Source organism: Oncorhynchus mykiss, chromosome 1 (genome assembly GCF_013265735.2).
Source record: "Oncorhynchus mykiss isolate Arlee chromosome 1, USDA_OmykA_1.1, whole genome shotgun sequence".
NCBI classification, from domain to species: domain Eukaryota; kingdom Metazoa; phylum Chordata; class Actinopteri; order Salmoniformes; family Salmonidae; genus Oncorhynchus; species Oncorhynchus mykiss.
In genome coordinates, this window is record NC_048565.1 from 44,615,688 (window position 1) to 44,642,338 (window position 26,651).

At 44.5% G+C, this 26,651-nt stretch overlaps 1 protein-coding gene across 2 annotated transcripts in view; it reads left to right on the forward strand.

The window, feature by feature from the left end:
• kdm7ab (lysine (K)-specific demethylase 7Ab) overlaps positions 1-26,651 on the forward strand; it is a 48,790-nt gene that overhangs the window by 17,056 nt on the left and 5,083 nt on the right. For both annotated transcript variants that reach the window (XM_021602250.2, XM_021602242.2), the window contains exons 2-13: positions 16,428-16,513; positions 16,847-16,964; positions 17,051-17,211; positions 21,945-22,086; positions 22,785-22,971; positions 23,395-23,557; positions 24,969-25,056; positions 25,267-25,373; positions 25,491-25,582; positions 25,846-25,932; positions 26,159-26,395; positions 26,522-26,646. In XM_021602250.2, the coding sequence (XP_021457925.2) occupies positions 16,428-16,513; positions 16,847-16,964; positions 17,051-17,211; positions 21,945-22,086; positions 22,785-22,971; positions 23,395-23,557; positions 24,969-25,056; positions 25,267-25,373; positions 25,491-25,582; positions 25,846-25,932; positions 26,159-26,395; positions 26,522-26,646 (1,593 nt within the window). The remainder of the gene's footprint in view (positions 1-16,427; positions 16,514-16,846; positions 16,965-17,050; positions 17,212-21,944; positions 22,087-22,784; positions 22,972-23,394; positions 23,558-24,968; positions 25,057-25,266; positions 25,374-25,490; positions 25,583-25,845; positions 25,933-26,158; positions 26,396-26,521; positions 26,647-26,651) is intronic.

Sequence of the window (26,651 nt, forward strand, 5' to 3'; positions counted from 1 at the left end):
GGTTTCTTTGCAGAAATCCAACCATGAAGGCCTGTTTTCACACAGTCTCCTCTGAACAGGTGATGTTTGTTACTTGAACTCTGTGAAGCATTTATTTGGGCTGCAATTTCTAATGAACTTATCCTCTGCAGCAGAAGTAACTCTGGGTCTTCCTTTCCTGTAGTGTTCCTCATGAGAGCCAGTTTCATTATAGCGTTTGCTGGTTTTTGCGACTGAACTTGGAAGAAAAAAATTCCACAATGAACTTTTAACAAGGCACACCTGTTAATTAAAATGCATTCCAGGTGATTTGATTTATTTTTATTTCACCTTTTATTTAACCAGGTAGGCCAGTTGAGAACAAGTCCTTATTTACAACTGCGACCTGGTCAAGATAAAGCAAAGCAGTGCGACCAAAAACAACAACACAGAGTTACACATAAAGAAACGTACACTCAATAACACAAAAGAAAAATAGATTTTTCTATGTACAGTGTGTGCAAATGTAGATGAGTAGGGAGGTAGGCAATATATAGGCCCTAGAGGTGAAAATAATTACAATTTAGCATTGATACTGGAGTGATAGATGTGCAGATGATGATGTGCAAGTGGAGATACTGGGGTGCAAGAGGGTAAGTAATAATATGGGGAGGAGGTAGTCGTGTGCTATTTACAGATTGGCTGGCTGTGTACAGGTACAGCTGCTCTGACAGCTGATACTTAAAGTTCGAGGGGGAGATATGACTCCAGCTTCAGTGATTTTTTTGCAATTCGTTCCAGTCATTGGCAGCAGAGAACTGGAAGGAAAGGCAGCCAAAGTAAGTGTTGGCTTTGGGGATGACCATTGCAATATACCTGCTGGAGCGCATCCTACGGGTGAGTGTTAATATGGTGACCAGTGAGGTGAGATAAGGCGGTGCTTTACCTAGCAAAGACTTATAGATGACCTGGAGCCAGTGGGTTTGGCGAAGGATATGTAGCGAGGGCCAGCCAACGAGAGCAAGTCGCAGTGGTGGGTAGTATATGGGGCTTTGGTGAATAAATGGATGGCACTGTGATAGACTACATCCAGTTTGCTGAGTAGAGTGTTGGGCTATTTTGTAAATGACATTGCTGAAGTCAAGGATCGGTAGGATAGTCGGTTTTACGAGGGAATGTTTGGCAGCATGAGTGAAGGAGGCTTTGTTGCGAAATAAGAAGCCGATTCTAGATTTAACTTTGGATTGGAGATGCTTAATGTGAGTCTGGAAGGAGAGTTTACAGTCTAACCAGACACCTAGGTATTTGTAGTTGTCCACATTATTCTAGGTTAGTACCGTCCAGAGTAGTGATGCTAGTCGTGCGGGAGGGTGCGGGCAGCAATCGGTTGAAGAGCATGAACTTAGTTTTACTAGCATTTTAAGAGCAGTTTGAGGCCACGGAATGTTGTATGGCGTTGAAGCTCGTTTGGAGGTTTGTTAGCACAGTGTCCAAAGAAGGGCCAGATGTATACAGAATGGTGTGATCTGCGTAGAGGTGGATCAGACAATCACCAGCAGCAAGAGTGACATCATTGATATATATATCTCAATGATGTCGCTCTTGCTGCTGGTGATTGTCTGATCCACCTCTACGCAGATCACACCCTTCTGTGTATATGTGTATATATATATATATATATATATATATATATATATATATATATATATATATATATATATATATATATATATATATATATATATATATATATATATATATATATATTAAAAAAATATATAAAAAAATCTCTAAACAGTCGTTCTGAGAATTGAACCCTGTGGCACCCCCATAGAGACTGCCAGAGGTCTGGACAACAGGCCCTCCGATTTGACACACTGAACGCTATCTGAGAAGTAGTTGGTGAACCAGGCGAGGCAGTCATTTGAGAAGCCAAGGCTATTGAGTCTGCCAATTTTAAGAATGCAGTCATTGACAGAGTCAGAAGCCTTGGCCAGGTCGATGAAGATGGCTTCACAGTACTGTTTTTTGTTGATGGCGGTTATGATATCGTTTAGTACTTTGAGCGTGACTGAGGTGCACCCATGACCAGCTCGGAAACCAGATTGCGTAGTGGAGAAGGTACTGTGGGATTCGAAATGGTCGGTGATCTGTTTATTAACTTGGCTTTCGAAGATTTTAGAAGGGCAGGATGGATATAGGTCTGTAACAGTTTGGGTCTAGAGTGTCTCCCACTTTAAAGAGGAGGATGACTGCGGCGGCTTCCCAATTTTGGGGGATCTCAGACAATACGAAAGAGGTTGAATAGGCTAGTAATAGGGGTTGCAACAATTTTGGTGGATAATTTTAGAAAGAGAAGGTCCAGATTGTCTAGCCCAGCTGATTTGTAGGGATCCAGATTTTGCAGTTCTTTCAGAACATCAGCTGTCTGGATTTGGGTGAAGGAGACATGGGGGAGCGGCAAGTTGCTGCAGGGGGTGCTGAGATGTTGGCCGGGGTAGGGGTAGCCAGGTGGAAAGCATGGCCAGCCGTGGAAAAATGCTTTGAAATTATTGTAGATTTATCGGTGGTGACACTGTTTCCTATCCTCAGTGCAGTGGGCATCTGGGAGGATGTGCTTTTATTCTCCATGGACTTTACAGTGTCTCAAAACTTTTTGGAATTGCTAGCCTTAGCTTTCCTAACTGACTGAGAAAATTGGTTCCTGACTTCCCTGAAAAGTTGCATATCGCGGGGGCTATTTGATGCTAATGCAGTACGCCACAGGATGTTTTTGTGCTGGTCAAGGGCAGTCAAGTCTGGGGTGAACCAAGGGCTATATCTGTTCTTAGTTTAAAAAAAAATTATGGGGCGTGCTTATTTAATATGGAGAGGAAAGCACTTTTGAAGAGCAACCAGACATCCTCTACTGATGAGATGAGGTCAATATTCTTCCATGATACAAGCGAGCAGGCCTTTCTCATCGACCTGACCCGGAAGTGTTTTAAGGAGTGTTTGACAGTGATGAGGGGTGGTCATTTGACCGCGGACCCATAACGCATGCAGGTAATGAGGCAGTGATCGTTGAGATCCTGGTTGAAGACAGGAGAGGTGTATTTAGAGGGCAAGTTGGTCAGGATGATATCTTAAGCGATTGCCCATGGTTTTGGATTTAGGGTTGTACCTGGTAGGTTCCTTGATAATTTGTGTGAGATTGAAGGCATCTAGCTTAGATTGTAGGACGGCCGGGGTGTTAAGCATGTCCCAGTTTAGGTCTCCTAATAGTATTAACTCTGAAGATAGATGGGGGGTGATCAGTTCAAATATGGTGTCCAGGGCACAGCTGGGGGCTCAGAGGGGTCTATAACAAGCGGCAATGGTGAAAGATTTATTTCTGGGAAGGTGGATTTTTAAAAGTAGAAGCTCGAATTGTTTGGTCACAGAACTGGATGGTATGACAGAACTCTGCAGGGTAACTCTGCAGTAGATTGCAACACTGCCCCCTTTTGGCAGTTCTATCTTGTTCGAAAATGTTATAGTTAGGGATGAAAATTTCAGGATTTTTGGTGGTCTTCCTAAACCAGGATTCAGATACGGCTAGGACATCTGGGTTGGCGTGTGCTAAATCAGTGAATAAAACAAACTTAGGGAGGAGGCTTCTAATGTTAACATGCATGAAACCAATGCTTTTACGGTTACAGAAGTCAACAAATGAGAGCGCCTGGGGAATGGGAGTGATGCTGGTGGCTGCAGAGCCTGGATTAACCTCTACATCACCATAGGAACGGAGGAGTAGGATAAGAGTACGGCTAAAGGCAAAAAGAAAATGGTTGTGTAGTCCTTTCGGAACAGAGAGTAAAAGGAGCAGGTTTCTGGGCGCGGAAGTATAGATTCAAGGCATAATGTACAGACAAGGAAGGGTATGGTTGGATGTGAGTACAGTGGAGGTAAGCCTAGGCATTGAGTGACAATGAGAGAGGTTTTGTCTCTATAGACACCATTTAAGCCAGGTGCTGTCACCGCATGTTTTGGGGGTGGAACATAAGTGCTAGCTAAGGCATATTTAGCAGGGCTAGAGGCTCTACAGTGAAATAAGACAAAAATTACTAACCAAAACAGCAATAGACAAGGCATATTGACATTAGGCAGAGGCATGTGTAGCCGAGTGATCATAGGGTCCAGTGAGTAGCTAGGCATGCTGGAAGCACGGCGATTCAGACTGCTAGCAGATGGGCCTCAGGTGGACGTCACAACGGGAGAGCCTGTTGAAACCCCCTCGGACGGTTATGTCGGCAGACCAGTCATGATGAATTGGCGGGGCTCCGCGTCGGCTGCAAGGGGTCCAGGCCAATTGGCAAAAGAGGTAATTGAAGCCCAGGAATTATCTGATGGATTTCTTCACCTAGCTGGGAGATGGGCCAAGCTCGAGGCTAGCTCCAGGCTAACTGGTGCTTGCTTTGGGACAGAGACGTTAGCCAGGAGTAGCCATTCGGATCCGGAGTAAAGTTTCAGATGTGGGGGTGGGAATCCGGAGATGTGGTAGAGAAAAGCAGTCCGATATGCACTGGGTTGATATTGAGCTGTGCAGGCTGGCAGGAGTTGCCCGAGCTGAGGCTGGCAGATGTCCAAGCTAACGGTGATAACCACTAGCAGTGGCTAACTGACTACTAGCTAGTAGCTAGGGGTTCCGGTTCTAAAGTGTAAAAAATAGCTGATCCATACCACATTGGGTGAGGTGGGTTGCAGGAGAGAGTATGTTCAGTCCGTAGGTGGAAAATGAGATTAAAAATATATACAAAGAAAAACGATATATACAAGGGACGGGACAAGACAATCAAAACAGACATCCCACTGCTACTCCATCTTGGTTACCTCATGAAGCTGGTTGAGAGAATGCCAAGAGTGCAAAGGGTGGCTACTTTGAATAATTTAAAATATATTTTGATTTGTTTAACACTTTTTTGTTGTTCTTGGTTACTACATGATTCCATATGTGTTCATAGTTTTGTCTTCACGATTATTCTACGATGTAGAAATAAAGAAAAACCATTGAATGATTCCAAGCTTTTGACAGGTACTATATAAAAAATGTTTAGACAGTTACACGCTGGAATTAAAATGCACATGATGAATGAGAGAATAGACTGGCTGCGTGTGTCTACGGCATCAGCTCGTCAAATTAGAAATTGTTATATAAATATTCATACACATAGCTCATATAAACAAAGACATTCCGTCGTAAGAACACATACACCCAGCCAGAAGACTGACCCCCTCTTCCTTATATAAACACACATCTCATCTCCCTCTAACTGGCCGGTCCCAAGAGCAAAGAACTTTTGCTGTGCACCAATGGGGCCCGCTCTGGCTAGAGCAAGGCCCGCCTCCAACCCTCCGACCAGTCAAGAAGACCGAAACGACAAGACTCCACCTACTTTATTCTATGTATAAAAATGTATGTAACCATTGTATAGGCCTCTTTTTCACCTGGCTCCTTGCCGAGTTATGTGAACTAGGTCCGTGCACGTAAAACTGCGGGACAAGATATCTCTGACTCATTAAAACTGTCTTTCGTTACAACTGAAATCCACTCTGTCCAGCGTCCGTGATTTGGTCTCAACTCTCCAGTATTTGAACACTAACAGAATTGGTAGCAGAGGATGGTTATTCTTGAATTCGATCTATTATAAGTTAGTGTGAGAGGACGAGACTGATCACGGCTAAAAAATCAGACGGAAGAGTGACTTCCCCAGCCATTCATCTTGCCTCAGGAAATCTGATCGGAGCGCTCTATATAAAGGTGAGCAGAGCCCGTTATATCGAAATCTGCATATTGTATTATAGTCTAAACCAAATTTTGATCAGAAAGTACTGGGCGTGAGTATGAATCGGTGCCCAAATTTTTTACATAAGAACCTAAGACATTGATTAAAGATATCTTGTTTTGTAAAAAAAAAAAAATATATATATATATACATATTCTTATTAATGGGCCTATACTCAGTTATTTTAATAGGAATGTGTGAATTGTGATTGACCAATGTGTTAAATTCCTCCAGGGACCCTATTTGTTCTGAAATCTGCATAGAAAACTGTCCTAATTATATATGTATTGGGTTGTGTATAGAGGTGACGTTAAATAGTGGCTGTGTTTTAACACGTAATGGACACAATTATGGATGTTGGAAATTCAATGAGAATTTCATACGAATGAATGAATTATAGATGAACCGAATCTGCAAGTAAGGTCTTGTGGAGGTGTGGTTATAGATGAACCGAATCTGCAAGTAAGGTCTTGTGGAGGTGTGGTTATAGATGAACCGAATCTGCAAGTAAGGTCTTGTGGAGGTGTGGTTATAGATGAACCGAATCTGCAAGTAAGGTCTTGTGGAGGTGTGGTTATAGTTTAATGATAGATGAACCGAATCTGCAAGTAAAAATGTCCTATTTTGATACGTTCTGTACTATCGAATAAGGTCTTGTGGAGGTGTGGTTATAGTTGAATGATAGATGAACCGGATCTGCAAGTAAAATCTCCTGTTGATACATATAACATCGAATAGGTCTTGTGGAGGTGTGGTTGGATTGAATGAATCTGCATGAAAAATGCCCTATTAAAAAAGCTGTGTATTATTTAATAGGTTTTGTAAGAGGTGTAGTCGAGTAGATACAGGATATGTAAGTTTGGCCTTCCACTAGACAGAGATCGGGAATGATGTGGCTATTGCACATCAAACAATAAACATAAGATGAACCAGAGTTGACATTCCATGATTTGGAGATGGGGGAAATTAAATTGAAAGAAACGTTTGTCGCGGAGTAGGTTGGGATACGTAACTGGGCTATTATGCACACGTGCTGGTAGACAAAGCCACCTTAGTATCGAATGGCCGTGCAATTTTGATTGACAGCAGCCGGGCCGAAATACTGATTTTCGTTTTTTTTTCATTCCTGTTGATATTGCCTAAAGTTTTAAATTATTCTGACAATTGCTATAGAATCGCTGGAATTTACTGATATAAGTTCATAAAGGAACTTACTGAATTGTTTCTAGAAAGTATTTAAATAAGCCGCCGAGCTTAATACAGACTTTGTTTTACAGACGCTAAAAGCTACACACTGATTTTGGGGTTTTTCTATTCTATCCATATTTCCTAAATATATAGAATTATTCTGACAATTGCTATAGAATCGCTCGAATTTACTGATATAAGTTCATAAAGGAATTTACTGAATTGTTTACAGAAAGTATTTAAATAATTCACTGAACAACTCTTAGTTGTCTAGAAATTCTATCGATATTTCCTAAAGAGCTAGAATTACTCTGAAAATTGTTAGAGAACCGCATATATTCACTGATATATTGTTCCAAAAGGAAATCGCAGAATCATTTATAGAAAATACCTAAACGAATCGCTGAACAAATTCAAATAAAATACCGGTGAAATACACACGTGGCGGGCGTCACATATTGATAACCCCCTTTGTCTCGACCAGGGACAGGCTAAGCATACAACGATAGAAATAAACACCACATAGTAAGGATTGAATATACCTAAATAACGCATTATACACATTATCAGACGAACTAGATAAAATGTCTGCAGCTACCACGCCCAAACTAAAATTCAATGATTATTTAGATCAGAGTATGATTGATAGAGCGGGAGGTAAAAAACAGTATGGGAAAGTGGAGAAAGTGTGGAAAGGATTACGGATAAGATGGACACAAGCAGGTTATTTTAGCGGAGGACCACCTACAGGGGGGAAACTCCAAGATATGCAGACAGAATTAGAGGACGCAGTAGAGCATGCAAAAGCGAGTGAGGCGGAGAGAAACAACATACACAGGTTCAAAAAAGTAGGTACAAGAGAGAGAGAGAGAGCAGAGGGGGAGCTCAAGATAGGTACATGGGCCATACAGGAGAGTAGGAGGGTGCTGCCCAAAAACACACCAGACATGATGGGCGTGGCTATTGTGGCGTCGGGGGATGTTAAAGCTCCGCCTGAGAACTTGCCCACGGCTCCCCCTGTGGCCGTTTCTCCCTCACTATATCCACAATTGACAATGGAGGCAGTTCAGCCCCCGCCATACTCAAAGGGACAAAATCACCGGAGCCCGTCACACAACCCATTCCTGCCCAGGGCACCTCCCACAATACAGGCTCCAGTTCTGAGAATAGGGGAGTTAAAGGGGGACATTACCCTGGGGATAACGGCTGGCCATATGGTATGTGAACAGTTCGAAACTGGGATTCCAGGAGCAGGAGACCTCCCCCAGGAACGGAGGCCGCAATGCTCCTCTGTGAACTCTCTCACCTCTGAAACCAGAGGACACTTACAAACAAGATTAGATTCAAACCACTTCTATCAGACGGATAGGGAGGACTGTCATCAGAACATGGATATCGAAAACGAAGAAGAAATTGACATGGTGCTCACCCCAGCTCCGATGGGAGCTCCAAACGTGACTAAGATGCAGGAGCTGCTGAAATCATCAATAGCTCGAGCTAAGGAACTCAGGGAGCTAATAGCTAACCAAGATAACAACAGAGAGGGAGCCTACCGTGTGGAAAGCATAATGAGAGGAACAGTAACCAAAGTTACCGAATCAATGGGGTCCGAAACACTCCGTCGGTCCTCCAGAATTGCTGATAGAAGAGAGCGAGAGCAGGAGATGGCAGGACAGTACCCCCTGCGACCGACACGAGGTGATGCACACACTGTGGAGTACCAGCCCTGGAAAATGACTGATTTAACAACACTGATGGGACAGATGCCTAGCCTACATGGAGGAGCTTCAGCGTGGCTACTTCAACTGCAGACACTTACGTCAGGCCTGCAACTCTGCCTAGGAGACATGAAAGCACTTCTAGCAAGAGCCACCGACCACGGAACCATGGAGGCCCTCATGACAGCAGCTGACCTTGGATGGCGGGCCCCAACACTGCCCATAGACCACTTCCGTACCAGATTATGGGAAGTTCTACGGAGAGCATACCCTACAGAAAGAAACCATGCCACCTTATCCTCCTTTACAATCAACCCAGGTGAGCAACCTGCAGCATACCTGGACAGGGCTAAGACCACATGGAGATCGGTCCACGAAGAACCATTCGATCACACTGATACCACACTCAGCATGTGGAAGGAAATGGTGGTCAACGGGTGTCCCGGAGATGTTAAAACCAAACTCAGAGGAACGGTAGGGTTGTTTGCACTTCCTCTGACCCAATTCAACACTCATGTGCACCACCATGTGACCCAGCACAACAAGGAAAGAGGGGGTGCTGAGAGCCAGGTGCAGTCCCTCCAGGTACAACTCCTGAAACTCCAATTGAAGGAAGCACAACAAGGAGAAAAACCTAAGAAACAGATGGTGGCGGAAGAAACGAAGGAGCCGGGAACCAAAACAGACATCTCCCAAATCGTGGCACAGACTGTCTCTCAGATGATCCAACAGCAGGCAGCCCCACCACCCCAATACCCTCCCCCACAGCAGTATATCCTGCAACAACAACACCCAGTATGGGCTCGACGGGGTCCCTGCACTGGACAACACAGAGGGGGAAACTACCAGTGTTTTAACTGCGGAATTACCGGTCATTTTGCCAGAGATTGCATGAAACCACTCTCCCCGCAGCAACAGCAATGGAGAGCAAGAGGAAGTGGGGGAAACCCACCTCTGCAACATCAGCTACCAGGACCCACACCCATGCATCAGCAACAGCCAGCATACAACCACCCAGAATCTAGCCACATGCAGCAGGAGCAGCAAGATTACAACCAACCCTCCCACTTCAACACCTGATCACCCAGTAAGAATGATGAGGATGCCACTCCTGCCGATGACCACACTGTCTGAAGCCCAAGAAGTGTACTGGCTAAAATGCCTACCCACAGGGCCTGCCACCCCTCACATCCAGTTTAAGTTCAACCAACTGAAAGCTCAAATCTACACTCTGCACCCATATAAGACTCCCCAAGCTGAGATCCATTGCACACTCAATGCAACAGAAACTGATGACTGCCTCTTCACTGCAGACTGGGACGAAGACATGATGCACCTGACCCCACCTATCAGGTGTTGTACCATTGGGTGTGGCCCAGAGGGGGTGGCAGCACCGGTCATCCTACGATCAAGGAACCTCCATGCACCCCTGGCCTGGACGGCTGAAGCATCAACAGCCATAGCACTCCTGAAAACGGATCTATCAGCGGCAGCAGCTCTGACTGCACCTGACTACAAGAACAAGTTCCATTTGGATGTTTCTGGAAGGGAAGGATTCACCTCATCCGTCCTATTCCAGAAACAAGAGGGGGAGAGAAGGGTCTTGATGTACTACTCTTCAAACTTGACCACATTGAGGTAGGACAGTCAACATGCTCCAGATACGTTGCTGCAGTAGCAAAAGCTATTGAAAAAAAACAGCTCACCTCGTGATGTCACCCTTCAATCAGCCATCATCCCTCAACCAGCATCGGCCAAATTAGCTGAAATCATCGGATTGACGCAGGTCCTCATCAGAGGAAAAGGAAAGACTGAATATCTATACAGACTCAGCCCATGCCCATGAAGCAGGCCACACTGATGGACCCAGAACTTTTATGAGAAACACATGGCCCCATACACGAAGGCAAACTAAAGACCCTCCAAAAAGGCCTCGCACATCTGGTGGCACCCTCACATAAAAAATATGACTGACTTATTTTATGACGATGATTTATTTTGTGACGAATGCAATGGTTGTGACAGACACAACCCAAAGAAACCATATCAAACACCAATGGGCTCATACGTAACACCTAATGCATGTTTTCAGGATATTAGTATAGACTACACCGACATGGGCCCCGAAAATTTATCTAAAGGCAAACTCTATCTCCTAGTCATAGTAGATAGGTTCTCCAAATGGGTAGAGGCAATAATAACAAAAGGGGAGGATGCTAGGTCAGTCTTTAAGTGGCTACAAACCAAACTAATACCCAGGTATGGCATCCCAAGACAAATCAAATTTGACAAATGGCTCACATTTAACAAACACCTGAGACAGGTGGAAGAAAGATTTGGCATAACCCACAGATTTGGATCTGTGTACAGGCCCCAATCCCAAAATCTGGTGGAACGTCAAACCAAAAGCTAAGATAGCTTTGGGATAATGACTGGTAGAGTCATGCATGGTCCACCAAGGGAGGGAGGTCATATGCCCGCCCTTGATGTACAACAAATTGTAATGTCTAATTATGTGAAAAAACTGACGGTTCTCTCTGCAGCACTCTCTACCCAGGTTCACAAGGTCCAGGAGGGGGAGCTGCCGGGGGACACGACACTACTGAAGGTAAAGGTTGGTGACGGGGTGAGGGTTACAGTCCACAAGAGAAAGTGGCTGGAACCCAGGTGGACTGGACCGTACGAAGTGAAGGAGGTTACTTCACACTCAGTCCAGGTCAAAGGTAAATCAGGCACACCTTGACACCGCCTTACACATTGCACCCCAGCCCCAATTCCTTCTAGAACACTGACTGAAGTCAGAGCTGATTTGAGCGGCCTAAATTCGATTCCAAATGAAGACACTCCTTCCTCAGGTGATGCGGCATCAAACTCCGCCTCCCCTGAGAAGGGAACCTCGCCCAGTTAGAGGGAAATTTCTCCCTCTCTGGGTGAGGCTGGGGATATCTGGTCCCTTATTTGTGATATTCATACTGATATTTGGAGTAACCCTAGGACTTTCACATGGTTAATTGAACAACTATTTCACCCTGCCACATCACATACACCAACCCCTACACATGTCCCTAACTCCTTTCCTGATATCACTCCCTCCAATCACTCCCGTCCCAAACGTAGCACTACACCTACAGACCCACCATGCAAATCAGACAAGGTTAGGAGCACCACCTTATGTATACCCACGATTGCAACCGCCACCTTTCTGCTATAGTTTTCACGTCTAATAGACGTGAAGAGGGGGATTTGTTATATAAATATTCATACACATAGCTCATATAAACAAAGACATTCCGTCGTAAGAACACATACACCCAGCCAGAAGACTGACCCCCTCTTCCTTATATAAACACACATCTCATCTCCCTCTAACTGGCCGGTCCCAAGAGCAAAGAACTTTTGCTGTGCACCAATGGGGCCCGCTCTGGCTAGAGCAAGGCCCGCCTCCAACCCTCCGACCAGTCAAGAAGACCGAAACGACAAGACTCCACCTACTTTATTCTATGTATAAAAATGTATGTAACCATTGTATAGGCCTCTTTTTCACCTGGCTCCTTGCCGAGTTATGTGAACTAGGTCCGTGCACGTAAAACTGCGGGACAAGATATCTCTGACTCATTAAAACTGTCTTTCGTTACAACTGAAATCCACTCTGTCCAGCGTCCGTGATTTGGTCTCAACTCTCCAGTATTTGAACACTAACAGAATCAAGTCTATTTTTCTCGCGTCTACTTGCTGCAATGCTGGTAAAATAAGCAAATAAATTGAGTCAGTCGTTTGTTGAAAAGGAATTGAAGGAATTGTTATGATCTTTCCTAAGTAGACTAAATCTGTAGTTTCAATTGTATTGGGCTGTAAGCTAAGGTTTCAGCCAAATAGGCTACATATTTGAAAACAATTGCAGCCTACTTGTAATGTTTTCGATCATAGGCATGTAGTTTAGGCAGACTATGGCTGGGAAACTTGAGGAACTCCGATTTTTCAAGATAATACTATTATGTAGATGAAACCTGAGAGACTAGCTAAATTCTTTATAAACTGCTCGGGTATTCTAGCTTCAAATCTCTTCACGTTCGTGAGCTAACATAACTGTTTAGCGCAGGCAGGTACGGAGGCTCCCGTAGGACATATAAGGTGTATCAAAAGGAACACACAACAATAATTCATAAGTACTACATAGTAATGAACATAACAAATACAACTGATTTTATTATGGATTCACATGACAATTTAAGTTGGCATACACTACATGGTGTAAGTGAATAGACCCTCTACTCTCTGTTTACTGCTTCCCTTGTTTCCTGCAATTACGCTCAGATCAAAGCAGATATCAGCTAGAACTGCTCCCAGGCCCGCCTCTGGGCACTGAACAGAAACTGTTTTTCAGGCTGTCGGCCGGTCCTCTCCTCCACCTTAACCTGTGGCACCCTCCCCTCACACCAGTGTTCCGTCCAGCCTGGCGGAAGGGGAGAGCTGGAGGCTTTGATGTGGGCACCTCAACTGCTGCTCCGGCAGGGCTGGTTCCCACACTCTGTGGCCTAATGGATGCCACCCACCACCACTGTCCCAGAGTAGACCAAACATATGGAGCCACGAATCAGCCTGTGTAGGAGGTTAAACCACAACACCTGTCATTCCCAAGGCATAGGAGGCTAACTCTGGTCAATATTTTTCACACTTCAGCATTCTACGGTACAAAGAATGTTGGACATAAACAGAATAAAGCTTTGTTTTGTGACATGTCAATGTCATATGAGAAACCTTTTTGGGGTGGACGGGGGGCCTGCCTGTGTTACCCAATGTTCATTTTATGCATGCTTCCAACCAGTTGCAAAAGGGTCTGATATTTTCAATGGGAAGTTAAGCCCTGGAATTTGGGGAATCTTGCTTAAATTCATAAAACTTTTTTTGTGGGATACACATAAGGCAATTCTAGTTCTTGTGGCATATTTTGGTTAAACTATCTCCAATTCAATGGAATTACAATCCTCTGCATGCACAGGGCATTCTTCCATCACATGCGCAGTGCACTTTTACGTCACATGTACAGCTGATTCTCAAGATCTTGCACTCGAATGAGATGCTATTGAGCCCACACTACTACACTATCTGAGCCGTGGAATTGTATTGAATATTTTTATAATCTTTACAGGAAAATGCCACGGGCACTATCTGATGTGTGGAGACATTTCACTGTAGCTAATGTAGAAGGAAAAGCTGTGTACATTTGCAAATACTGTGCCAAATCATGTGTGAAGACTGCAACAAAGATGCAGAATCATCTGGCCAAGTGCATAAAGTTCCCTCAGCGCTCACAACAAGTGACCTCTGACAAAATTCCCTCTACTTCTATTCGAGGTGAAAATGATGAATCTGACACCTTATCGATAGCAACAGCCACCTTATCGATAGCAACAGCTCATGGTCCTCCTGGAATCAGAAGTTGTTTTAACTCTATGGTGGAACGTAGTCAGAGAAATACTGATGAATGTCTTGCTCGAGCCGTGTATTCAACTGGTTCACCTCTGATGCTCACAGGCAATGTGTATTGGAAGAGATTTCTGAGTGTTCTTTGCCCAGCATACACCCCTCCAACCAGACATGCTTTATCTACTCATTTTCTGGATACCGAGTACAACAGAGTTCAAGTGAAGGTCAAGCAAATCATACAGAAAGCAGATGTATTGCAATCATCTCTGATGGGATGGTCGAATGTTCATAGGCAAGGAATAATTAACTACATCTCCATCCCTCAACCAGTATTCTACGAGAGCACAGACACAAGGGACAACCGACACACCGGTCTCTACATTGCAGATGAGCTGAAGGCAGTCATCAATAACCTTGGACCAGAGAAGGTATTTGCACTGGTGACCGACAATGCTGCGAACATGAAGGCTGCTTGGTCTAAAGTGGAGGAGGCTTACCCTCACATCACACCCATTGGCTGTGCTGCTCATGCATTGAATCTGCTCCTCAAGGACATCATGTCACTGAAAACAATGGCTACACTCTACAAGAGAGCCAAGGAAATGGTTAGGTATGTGAAGGGTCATCAAGTTATAGCAGCAATCTACCTCACCAAGCAAAGTGAGAAGAATAAGAGCATCACATTGAAGCTGCCCCAGCAACACCCGTTAGGGTGGTGTTGTCAACATGTTTGACAGTCTCCTGGAGGGGAAGGAGTCTCTCCAAGAAATGACCATATCAGAGTCTGCCGATATGGACAGCCCCATCAAGAGGATCCTCCTGGATGATGTATTTTGGGAGAGCGTGGTAAGCAGCTTGAAACTCCTGAAACCTATAGCAGTAGCCATTGCACAGATTGAGGGAGACAATGCCATCCTGTCTGATGTTCAGACTTTGCTTGCAGATGTGAGAGGAGAAATCTGTACTGCCCTGCCCACTTCACTGTTGCTCAAAGCAGAGGAAACTGCAGTTCTAAATACAGCAAAAAGCGTGAAGACTTCTGCCTAAAGTCCATACACGCCACAGCGTACATGTTGGACCCCAGGTATGCTGGCAAGAGCATCCTGTCTGGTGCAGAGATCAACAAGGCCTATGGTGTCATCACTACCGTGTCTCTCCACCTTGGCCTGGATTAGGGCAAGGTTCTTGGCAGTCTGACGAAGTACACTTCCAAGCAAGGGCTTTGGGATGAAGATGCAATATGGCAGTCGTGCCAACATATCTCATCAGCCACCTGGTGGAAGGGACTTTGTATATCTGAGGCTCTTTCCCCTGTTGCCTAAATCATCCTCCAAATCCCACCAACATCAGCCGCCTCAGAGCGCAACTGGCCCTGGTTTGGGAACGGGGGGGGGGGGGGGGGGATTAAGGAGGGAGAAGCAGGTGGAAAATAATTTCCAAGGGTTCAGGGGCAGAAGCTTGAAATGGCTACCTCAGATTTACCACAGATTTATAGTTCTCACTCTTTATTGAGGGGGTTGAAGTTGTTAACGTTGAGAAAAGTTGAGAAAACAAAGGCGCTAAGGTAGTCAAAATGACTTGTGGATTATGATATCCTTATTTGACAAATGGATCAGGATGGCAGGATGTTTTGTATGTGAAAGGAAGTGAGCTGAAACCTTTTTATAACTTCGTTATGTGATTTTGATAAAGCCCTCTTAGATTTGGATTCCCTGCATTCCTAAAGCTTAAAACCGCTGACAAGTTTAAAGAAGGCAACTTTGAGACTTTCCTTTCCTCCCAATCCCTGCCTACTACAGATGGCTGTTGATGTGTACCCTAGTTGGTTGACCACTTGGCTGGATCCCTTCTTGAATGAGAAGGGGTAGTATTTTACATTTTGCAACAGTGATTTAGGAACAGTAGTTTTGTCTCCGGATTCACAGACACCCGAATATCACCTATGTACATTTTGACGGCCTGTTGATTAACGAGACACACTTCCTCTTATTATTATCATTGTAATTGTTTTACATTGTCTCAATGGGCCACTAGGCTATAAATAGGAGCTATGTGCATTGGTCAGGTCACTCTGAGGAAGATGTCAGCTTGAAGTCGAAACATCAGTCACCTGTTCGCATCCTGTACAATGGATTCAAATGGGCAATAACAAATCAATCCTTTTTACCTTGAATTAGTCCTTTTGGAAGGTTTTCTTGGTAAACCATTCTAGGGTGATGTTGGATCACTCCCTACATTTAAACTATATTTACTACAGATATGTTGTGTGTTGAGAACCAGCTTATTTCATAAAACTGAGTCTAAATATCAAAATGTTCTCTTCCCTCTCCAGCTGTGTCCAAGTGGAAGAGCACCATGCCGTGGACATCGATGTTTACCACTGTCCCAAATGTGATGTCCAACACGGACCCTCCTTGAGTAAGTACCGCCACACACTCTGTCACTCTGTATTACTCCAGCATGGTTGATTTAATATTTGGCTCTCCACTAGACGTCTGACCTCACAGAGCATACGGGCGCATTAGGGTAATTGAATGATGGTGTAATCATCAAATTGAGATTGAAGATGGCCCTTGTTCGGCTGGAGATAATGTGGGCTTTATGATCTTCTGAAATGGTTTATGGAGACAATCCATAATGCAAGACTTCTATGTTCCTCAGACCCTTGCAAACTTGGTGTAGTTTCTTCTCTGTTTGATCATTGACTCTAACGGTTGAGGAGTTTTACAACTGGCTGTCTTGTCTTCCCAGTGAAAAAACGTAACAACTGGCACCGGCATGACTACACAGAGCCTGACGATGGCAGCAGGCCGGTGCAAGCAGGGACCTCTGTGTTTGTACGAGAGCTGCAGAACAGGACCTTTCCCAGGTACTGAAGGAGCCACGATCTTGTAGAATTAGTCGAGGTAGATGGCCAATAATGTAATATAAATGCCCCTCTTTCCTTTGTTGCAGTGCGGATGAAATCATGGTACAGATGCAGGGCCATCAGGTAACACAAAAGTACCTGGAGAAGCAGGGCTTCCGCTACCCCATCACCGTTCCCAAACTGGATGGACTTGGTCTCAAGCTGCCCCCCTCCAGCTTCTCTGTAAGGGATGTGGAGGAGTACGTTGGTAAGAGGAGAACATTTGAAAAATAGGCTGCTTTCTGGACACTTCGATTGCCGTTAAGGCGGCGCTAGTGTGAAACGCACACTCATTGGCAATTTTCACTTGTAAAACCCAGCGCTCTGCTTTTTTCCAACCTTTGTGCAAGGGTTGTTAATTTACCTGTCTACCATCAGCTGCCTTGCGCTGAGGTAGGAGGTGTTGAAATCTGAAGTGTCCTTAAAAAAACATGCACCTATATGCCAATTTCAGCCAGTGCAACTACAGATATTTAACACCGACCAAAAGCTGGTCTTAGCAGTAAAGCGATTTGCTGATGTTATTGAATTTATCAGCGGAGGCGCACACAGTAGGCTTATTGAAAATATCATAATCAGCAAAAGAGTTAATGAAATCCCCCATTTCTATGAAATGTATGGACTCTGCATTAAAGGTGACAGTGACTGTAGGAAGCCTGTTTAGGATCATCAAGTTATTTAAAAAAGACTGCTATCAAAAAATGCCTCTTCCACTTTCCTTTGTTGGATTTCTGTCAAATCGCAGGAATTCCTATCACTGTCCATGGTTCTGGATCCGCATGTAGGCTATATTTGCCTGTTTGTTTACCTTTCACGTGGCAAAGTTACTACTGTCCATATCAACTGTGATGGTTGGCTTAGTGGTTTGAACATGCAATGCATTTATGAAAAGCACTCAAAGGTATAAAAAAATAGTTTTTTTTTCTCCCCAATTTTGTGATATCCAATTGGTAGTTAGTCTTGTTCCATCACTGCAAAGGTCGAGAGCCATGCGTCCGCCGAAACACGACCCCACCAAGCCACGCTGCTTTTTGACACTCTGCTTGCTTAACCCAGAAGCCAGCCGTCTCGGAGGAAACACCGTACAGCGACCGTGTCAGCGTGCATGCTCCCGGCCCGCCACTCACTAGAGTGAGATGGAACAATGACATCCCGGCTGGCCAAACCCTCCCATAACCCGGACGAAGCTGGGCCAATTGAGCGCCGCCTCATGGGTCTCCCGGTCGCGGCTGGCTACGACACAGCCTGGGATCGAACCCGGTCTGTAGTGACCCCTCTAGCACTGCAATGCCGTGCCTTAGACCGTTGCGGCACTCGGGAGACGCCCTCATACTCAACTCTGGAACTCGAAGCCATGTCCACTGATTTAGACCTGGAATACCAGGTGGGTGCAATTAGTTATTGAAAACCAGCAGTAGTGCGGACCTCCTTGGGTAAGAGGTGAATACCCCTAGTCTATAGCCTAAGACTTCCATGTTGAAGCCAATTTAATGTAGAACACTAGATAGGCTACATGTTTGTTATAACTTGGCCTGTTGTAGGGTTAGGCTATTGTATAGTTTATTAAATAGTAGCCTAGGTATATCTTCAATGGATAGCATTATAGGCTACTCCTGCCAAAAAGCTCTTGGCCTTAGGCCTACGTGTGCCTGATCATGGAACGAGAGATGCAATTCTTGATATCATGATTCTGACCCCATCCTATTTAGAAATATAGTTGCCGTTTAAAAGAAACAACATATGGCTTGTTTTAGTTTAATTGGATTAAAAACCAAACTTATTAGAAGGTTCACTGTCCATGGCTTTGTTAGAATGCAAGGTTCGCATGCAATGCATTTTTAGAAGCTGTCTGCTATGTTTGGAGAGGTGCGAAAATGATCTCTAACATGGTTCCATGATGTTTATAAAACATATTTGGGTGCAGTAAGTGGACCCTCCCCCTTTTTATCTTTATATTGGATCTGTTTCCAGTTCTTTTTAAAAGTGTAGATATGGGTAAAACTATCCATAGTCTACGTTGTCATAATATTATATGCCCACGGGGAGCAGTTATGGTGCCTGTAACTGTATTTAGACACAGCCTACTTAAAACAAGTTGTTTTATTAGAATCATTCACTGTCTTTTTTAGGTCTTATTTAATCTTGTGTAATGTTTGGCATAGCTCAGACAAGGCCATTTACAGTAGGCCTATCTATATCAGTTTGAATGCTATGTTTTACATTTATTTTTAATTTTTATTGAAGCCATGCAATTACCCTACTTATCCACACAATGTGGATTGCAAACATGTTCAACATAATTATCTAATATGGGATAGGCCGGCATTTTGTTTCTGTAGGCTATTTATTACGGACTAACATTCAATTTGTAGTTGATATAAAAAATACCTTAAATACACAACTTGAAGCAACCACATATTTAGCCATGAAGCATGTTCTCATTGGCCAGTGAAGGGCCAAGCCTCGACACACCTGCAACTAATTTATTCATCAAAACCCAGCCCTTTTTTGCCACCGCCAGCTATTGCGCCCATAATTCCCGCTGTGAAAATAGCTCAAATATTTCTGATACACCCCAGAACCTGCAACGCTACCACCAGCACTAAGATTTACCATTACATTAGGTTTGTTAAAATGGAGCCCTCTCTCACCGAGTGTGCTGTTTTGGTGCCTTTGTTTTCTTTGTGTACATTTTACTGTGACATACTTATTTTCTAAACAGACCCTTTTTCAAAATAATTGTTTCAGTGTGCTAATGTTCTGTTTCTATGTACACCAGCTCCCTAGACATTTCTGGATCGTTTACCGCTGAGTGGGATGTTTAATCAAACGTGTTTGTTAATGAGATGCTAGCTGAGCATCTTGTCGAGGGTTAAATATTAATCCTAAGTGCTTGGCCGTGTAACGTGTCTGTACATTACTGTAACTTAATGCGCCTCGGGACCATCTCAGTTCACAGAGCTGAGAGGTTCACTGGGTCCACCTTTTTACATGTTACATTAATCCACCAATAATGAAATAAGTGTGTCGCTAAATGTGGCTTAGCTTACGGAGCACCGTGGTTTATCACCTCTCTCCACTATTGAGAGTCTGGTACTTATGAGATCCCCTTACATCCCCAGTACATTATCAGACATCTCAGGTTTATGTCCGGCTAACTTTCTTTTAGGTTCAAATTACGTTCACTCTGCTCCTTCTGTCTACACAAACAGAAAGAGTGGAGACAAAACCGTCTCACTATTGCTGCTAACCTGAGAATTTGTCCCTGTGACCAGTGTATCATATTACCATAACCAGAAGACTACTAAAAGTGAAGCACTGGCCATTGTTTTTCTTAGCATGGGATTTATTGTGTCTCTGGGTTTTTTTTCTTTCATGCCCCCACAGTCATGGTGTGATATTAGAACTGTAGATATTAGAAAAGATTAATGGTATGGTCTTCCTTTTTGGGAACTCAGGCTCCAAATTCAATCTCACATCTGTGTCAGAGATGTGTGTCAGAGACATTCTGCCCACTCCTCTGTTTCTGAGCAGCATATTATTTGTCCCTGGCAGAAGAACAGTCTTCCATTCTCACAGTGATATGTTGTGGTTTTCATGGCTCTTGGACTCCTGAAAGCTCCTTGTATTAGGCATAAGCCTGTGGAGTTATCAGTCTAGGTTGAGGTGTCAGCCTGACAATGACCGTCAAATGGTTTAATGTATTCATGTGTGGGTCTCTTTTGGGGGTTTATTAGTTGGAAAATATTCTTTAACATTGTTCATATTCACAATGTTTAAATGCCCCATGCTAAACCAAGCATTCACCACAGGCCAGCTGCCCAAGCTCATCCATTCACCTCAGTTGGCACTCTGCCTGCTAGGCTCAGCAGGGACCTGTAAGTTAATTGTATTGAACGATATGTTTTTTCCATGGCCGTCTCTCCATTTACCCTAATGGCAAACCTGTTGTAAAGTGTCTTTTGTCCTTTTGGAGCATGGTTTTAACATCACACTTTCCAAGTACCTGGGACCAGCACCTCCCTGTCTATTCTCCAGGAGACCTGTGCTCCTAGTCCCTGACTGTGTCACTGGATGGAAAGATAATTGCTAAAATGAGGACCATAAATATTGACCCAGGACATTGGTGGCTGGAAATATATTTTTGCCCCAACTTGTGTGGTTCTACGCCCAGGCAGCTCCCCTTCCCATCTGTACACTAGTGCTCCTCTGGCTGTTCTCTGTATGTGAGGCTGCTCTGCCTCCAGCTGTTCCCTTTCATCAGGTGGTGGCCAGCAGGGCCAAACAGGGCTGTCCTTGCACAGCCACCAGCTGTCCTGTCATGCCCTGTGTTAACTGCAAGTCTGTTCACAACTTTTTTGATTTGCAGTTTGCCAGCTGTACACAGGTGGCGTTATCGACACACATGAAAGACATTAGCCAACCCTTACTAGGCTCCTCCAGTTTCCATCAATGGAAGGACAGTAATGGGATGCGGAGAGATTGCCTTGAATGTTTCAATGCACTTCCTCCAGTGGGCAGGCTGCAGCAGCACTGAGGTGTCCATCAGGAGTATTATGGGGATTCTGAAAATGTCAGCAAGCTTCACTCCTTGCACCCTCCATCATTGGACATCTGCGCATGAGAACTGTAGTCTGTCTCTGGCTGGCCCTCTGTCTGGGCTGGGGTGAGGGTGGTGGATTGGACCTGTGAGTATCCCTGGTAGATTTCAATATATTACAGTATTTTTAGATGGCAGGTTTAGCATGTATTGGTCAGTAGTACTGTGCAGTAATGGGGCGATGCTGTAATATCATATCAAATCCACCTGGCCCCTGTCCTTACTTAACATACTACATTCTACAAGTGTTAATGCCTGTCCCATCCCATCTTGAACTTCCTTCAGACTACTTTCTGCATCACAGAAACCATATTCTAAGCTGAAGCATTACTTTCTTGCAGGTGGTGACAAAATCGTGGATGTCATTGATGTTGCCAGACAGGCAGACAGCAAAATGAAGCTTCGAGAGTTCGTCAAGTATTACTACAAACCTTATCGGCCAAAGGTGCTGAACGTGATCAGTCTGGAGTTTTCAGACACCAAGTAAGTATGGGTTACTTCTCGCTATTAACACGTATATCCTGCTACTGCTTTGATCATTGTATAATTTGGATTCACTTACGTATTTTTAGGATTGGCCGAATTTTAACCATTTAAAATGATCCTATTTGTTATGTAAATGGGATATTATAGAAGGGTCCAGACACTTCTTTTTTTTCGATTTCACTTGGTTTTGAGAAACTTACCCCACCCGCAATAGACTTCCTCATTGCTTGTTCTGCAGTATGGGAGTCACAGGAAAACAGGAACTAAGCCTCAAAAAACACCAAAATATATCATTTTATAAACGACAAACCTCAGTATAGTGATGCAGGTCTTTAGATGTTGTACACATGAAATTGTGTAATTCCGAACTTTATCCCCAACATTATAGTCCATTTTGTGCGGTTTCCTTCCTACTGTGCTGTGTGGGCTACACAGGGAAGCAGCACAGCTGGTAGAATAAACCACTCTAAATTGGCAAAGAGGTGGGGAGAAATTCGTTATATTAAATTCATCTTCTTGGTAAATGCCTGGTTTAATTTGGTGTACAGTGATGGGTAGATATGAAGCTGTGTAACGTGGCGAACAATACTGCCTTATTAGCGCGCCGTAATAGGTGTATTGAAAGATGAGTAGCGTTAAAAACGACTCAACCTTACTGGTAGAACTTCCCTAAGCGCTCCTTTATATCCTCTCAGGATGGCAGAGCTGGTGGTGGTGCCTGATATCGCTCAGAAGATGTCCTGGGTGGAGAACTACTGGCCAGATGACTCCTTCTTCCCCAAGCCTTTTGTCCAGAAGTACTGCCTGATGGGGGTGAAGGACAGCTACACAGACTTCCACATCGACTTCGGAGGCACATCCGTGTGGTACCACGTACTCTGGGTAAGCTGGGGAATTGCTATGCTCAGCATGATTTATATCTTCACAGACAGCAGTGTATCCCTTTTGTAAAATGTGCTAGGGTTAGGCACCAGAGGAGTTTATAGTCTTCTTCAGGGCGTTTTGCGTTGACTATGTAGTCTGACAGCCCAGCTTGAATATCCTCATGCTTCTCCTGAGGTTTGTCACCCCTCAAGTGTTTTATTGTAGCACCACATGCTGGGTCTTGTTAATTTGCCTTCCTCCGAAAATCTCCCCTTCCAGATACACTTCTGTAAATTGTTTTGTATTTTTAATCATTCCATTGCACTAGAATAATGTTCTCCTGATTTAAAAAAAAAAAAAAAAAAAATATATATATATATATATATATATATATATATATATATATATATATATTTTTTTTTTTCTCTCTCTGTCCTGAAGGGAGAGAAGATCTTCTACTTGATCAAGCCGACCCAGGCTAATCTTGCACTATACGAGGCGTGGAGTTCCTCCCCCAACCAGAGCGAGGTGTTCTTCGGCGACAAGGTGGACAAGTGCTACAAGTGTGTGGTGCCGCAGGGAACCACTGTCCTCATCCCGACAGGTTAGGAGAAGCTACGAGAAGCAGCGGTCTCCTTTTCCACCACAGGACAAAGTCAGGTTTTTTTTTTTTTTTAAAGGAACTTGTCTGAGTTCAAAGGGTTTAAGTTGCTCTACTGTTGCAACATTCCTCGTGTACAGCACTATATTTCCAAAGCTCTGCTGCAGACACAAGGGCATTCAAAAACACGAGCCGTAAAGCTGCTTTTCCATTTAGCACTGAGCGGAGCAGCTAGCCTTTGATATAGCGCCTCACAGGAAGACCTGTGTTATTTGTGTCTTCCACTGTGCGCTCTGAAGGGCCTGAGTGGACCTCCTGTCACCGAGGACAACAGCACCACATGACGCCCACTGTTGTTCACAGAACTTCCCTACCATATATATATGGTCCTACGATTACATGGCAAGTCAAATAGGTGATGACACGCCAAAATGAATTGATGCACGTCATGTAAAAGGGAATATTTAATTATTTGATCCAGTTTCTCTAGCCACAGGGTGGAGAAGCAGATTTCCAAGTTATTTATAGTGACACTTTTTTGACTTGTGGGAAGCTGTGTTGTTTCCCTCAAGGCTGCTTTTCCCAGTTGGATTGCTGGGGATGTGAAAGCTCTCTGGACTGATGATGCTAGCAGACACTGAGAGCGTGAGATTCTTAGTGGCTCCCTGCTGGGAGAGAGCCCTGGCCCAGTTCCATATTGGGTTACACACACACACACACAGGTCCTCAGTACATAAACACATAAAACCACCATTCCACAGAGGAAAATGTAATTGTACAAATACAACATCTGTGTCTATTTCCTGATGTCAAAAATGAACGTTCATTTTTTAGTAAAGAGTATTTGATCATTTTAACTGTGGCACAATGATCCATCAGCGTGGGCCCACCTGCTTTTGGATTAATGTACAAATTATGATTTCATGAACTGCATTCACAGGCCCCCTGCTGTACCATAAATACCATTTCTGAAATGGTTTATTGCGGGAAGCCAAAGGCCCCTGGTAGGGAAGGTCACACGGTTGGGCTCTTGATGGCTGATATGTAGCAGACAGGCAGCGGATGAGAGAGGACCCCAACCGTTATCAGCCATCCATATAATCACTTGAGTGGCTCCCGTCCTCTCTGCTGGGGCCACAGCAGCTCTCTGTGCACCCTCCATGGCTGGGCATTTATAATGTTTAGGGCCTCCCAGCCCAGCATCGTCACGCCTCTGTGGATGCGCTGCTGCAACGTGGAAGGTTTTTCAACCATTTCCTAAACCCTTTGATGTGGCTGAAACACAGCTGGAGAACAAGAATCCCAAATGAAATGTTGGATTTATTGCATGTTTGTCTTCTGCCTGCTACTGGCCTTTTGCTCCACATCTGTGGGTCAGCTGTTGATGTGGTCTATCCTCCTCTGTGTTCCCCAGGATGGATCCATGCTGTTCTCACCTCTCAGGACTGCATGGCGTTCGGAGGGAACTTCCTCCACAATCTCAACATAGGCATGCAGCTCAGGTGAGCACCCGGAAAACCCTCTGTCCTCTGCTCATTCTGTTGCCTTTCTTTACTTTTGTAGAGCAATAACATTGAAATGAATGGCTAAATACACCGCTCTTACCTTCTGCTCTTTTTAATGGCCAGCAATGAAGTGGTGGTTTCACTGTGATGGGTCTCAGCGTTGTGTGTGTCTGTGTTTGACCTCGGTTGCTGCATCCTCAACTACAGGTGTTATGAGATGGAGCGGCGGTTGAAGACTCCTGACCTATTCAAATTCCCTTACTTTGAGGCCATCTGCTGGTATGTGGCAAAGAATCTACTGGAGACTCTAAAGGGTGAGAGAAATACTACTTGGAGGAAGAGTTTGTTGCTGTGTCGGTGATGTCCCCTTTTGGTAACTTTCTGCACTTTTTTTTTGTGACATCCTTCTCATATGATTCCTGGCTTCTCAGAGTTACGAGAGGATAACTGCCAGCCCCCAGCCTACCTGTCAGAAGGAGTGAAAGCCTTGATTACTGCACTGAAGAACTGGCTGAAGCGAGAGGTAAGATACTACAAGAAAAATGTATTGTAGATGCCAAATCAGCTTCTTTTGTGCGTGTAACATCTGACTACAGAATAGTACGTTTGGTCACATTATATACATTCTAATGTCATCTACATTGGGCTCCTTCTATAAAGGTCAATAGTGGGCAGGTTGTATCCAATGTGGTGGTATGACTAAGACCAGGCTGGGAAACTGTAACCACCATCTGCAGACAGACTGTACGAGCCCTCATTGTCCCAACGCTCTCTGCCTCTCCTCAGGTCACAGAGCCGGCCAGCGAGGTCCCGGACCATATCAGACCCAACCGTCTAATTAAAGAACTCACAAAGGAAATCCGTTACCTGGAGGTAAGGCCTTGTGACGGGGCTGGGAGAGAGGGCCTCAAGCTGTTATGTGACGACTTGGAGCTGGTTCTAAACAATTTGTGTTCCGAGTAAAAGGCTGTCCCTCATTCTTTTTTTTATTTCAATTGTTCTCTTTTCTAAGTACCAGGTCAAAGGCACTGTGTTTCTTTCAAGCTGGTTATTGCAGCGTTCTGGTTCTGTACTGACTAGTATCTCTTCTTAACCACAGGAGGAGCAGCAGAGTGGTGCTGGAGGTAGCAAGCCAATGAAATCTCAGGGAAGTGGAGGATGCCCGCTGACGCGGTCGACTCTGGACCGGGCTAGCCATCATGCTCGCAGGACTGCCAGACGGCTACGGCACCACCACCATCATCACCACGCGCCCAAGACGCCCTCCAACCTGGAGATCCTGGAGCTGCACACGCGACAGGTGCTCAAGAGGCTGGAAGTGGGACCCTTTGAGGAGGTGAGGGTACTGACACACTACCATCTCCCCAATGCTGCTTTGGTCTAACCCAATGTGCAACTCCTACACTGAGGCTAGGTTAATTATCAACTTTTGTTAAAGTAAATCTCTATGCTCTTTTCGCAGGATGCCCCGTTCAGCTCCACGGTGACGGCCAAGTTCAACAAGGCATCTGTGGCATCTGCTGCAGCTGTGGAGCGGAGCCTGGACAACAACCTACGTCTGGTGATGTGTCACGGCCGGATTATCAGGTGAG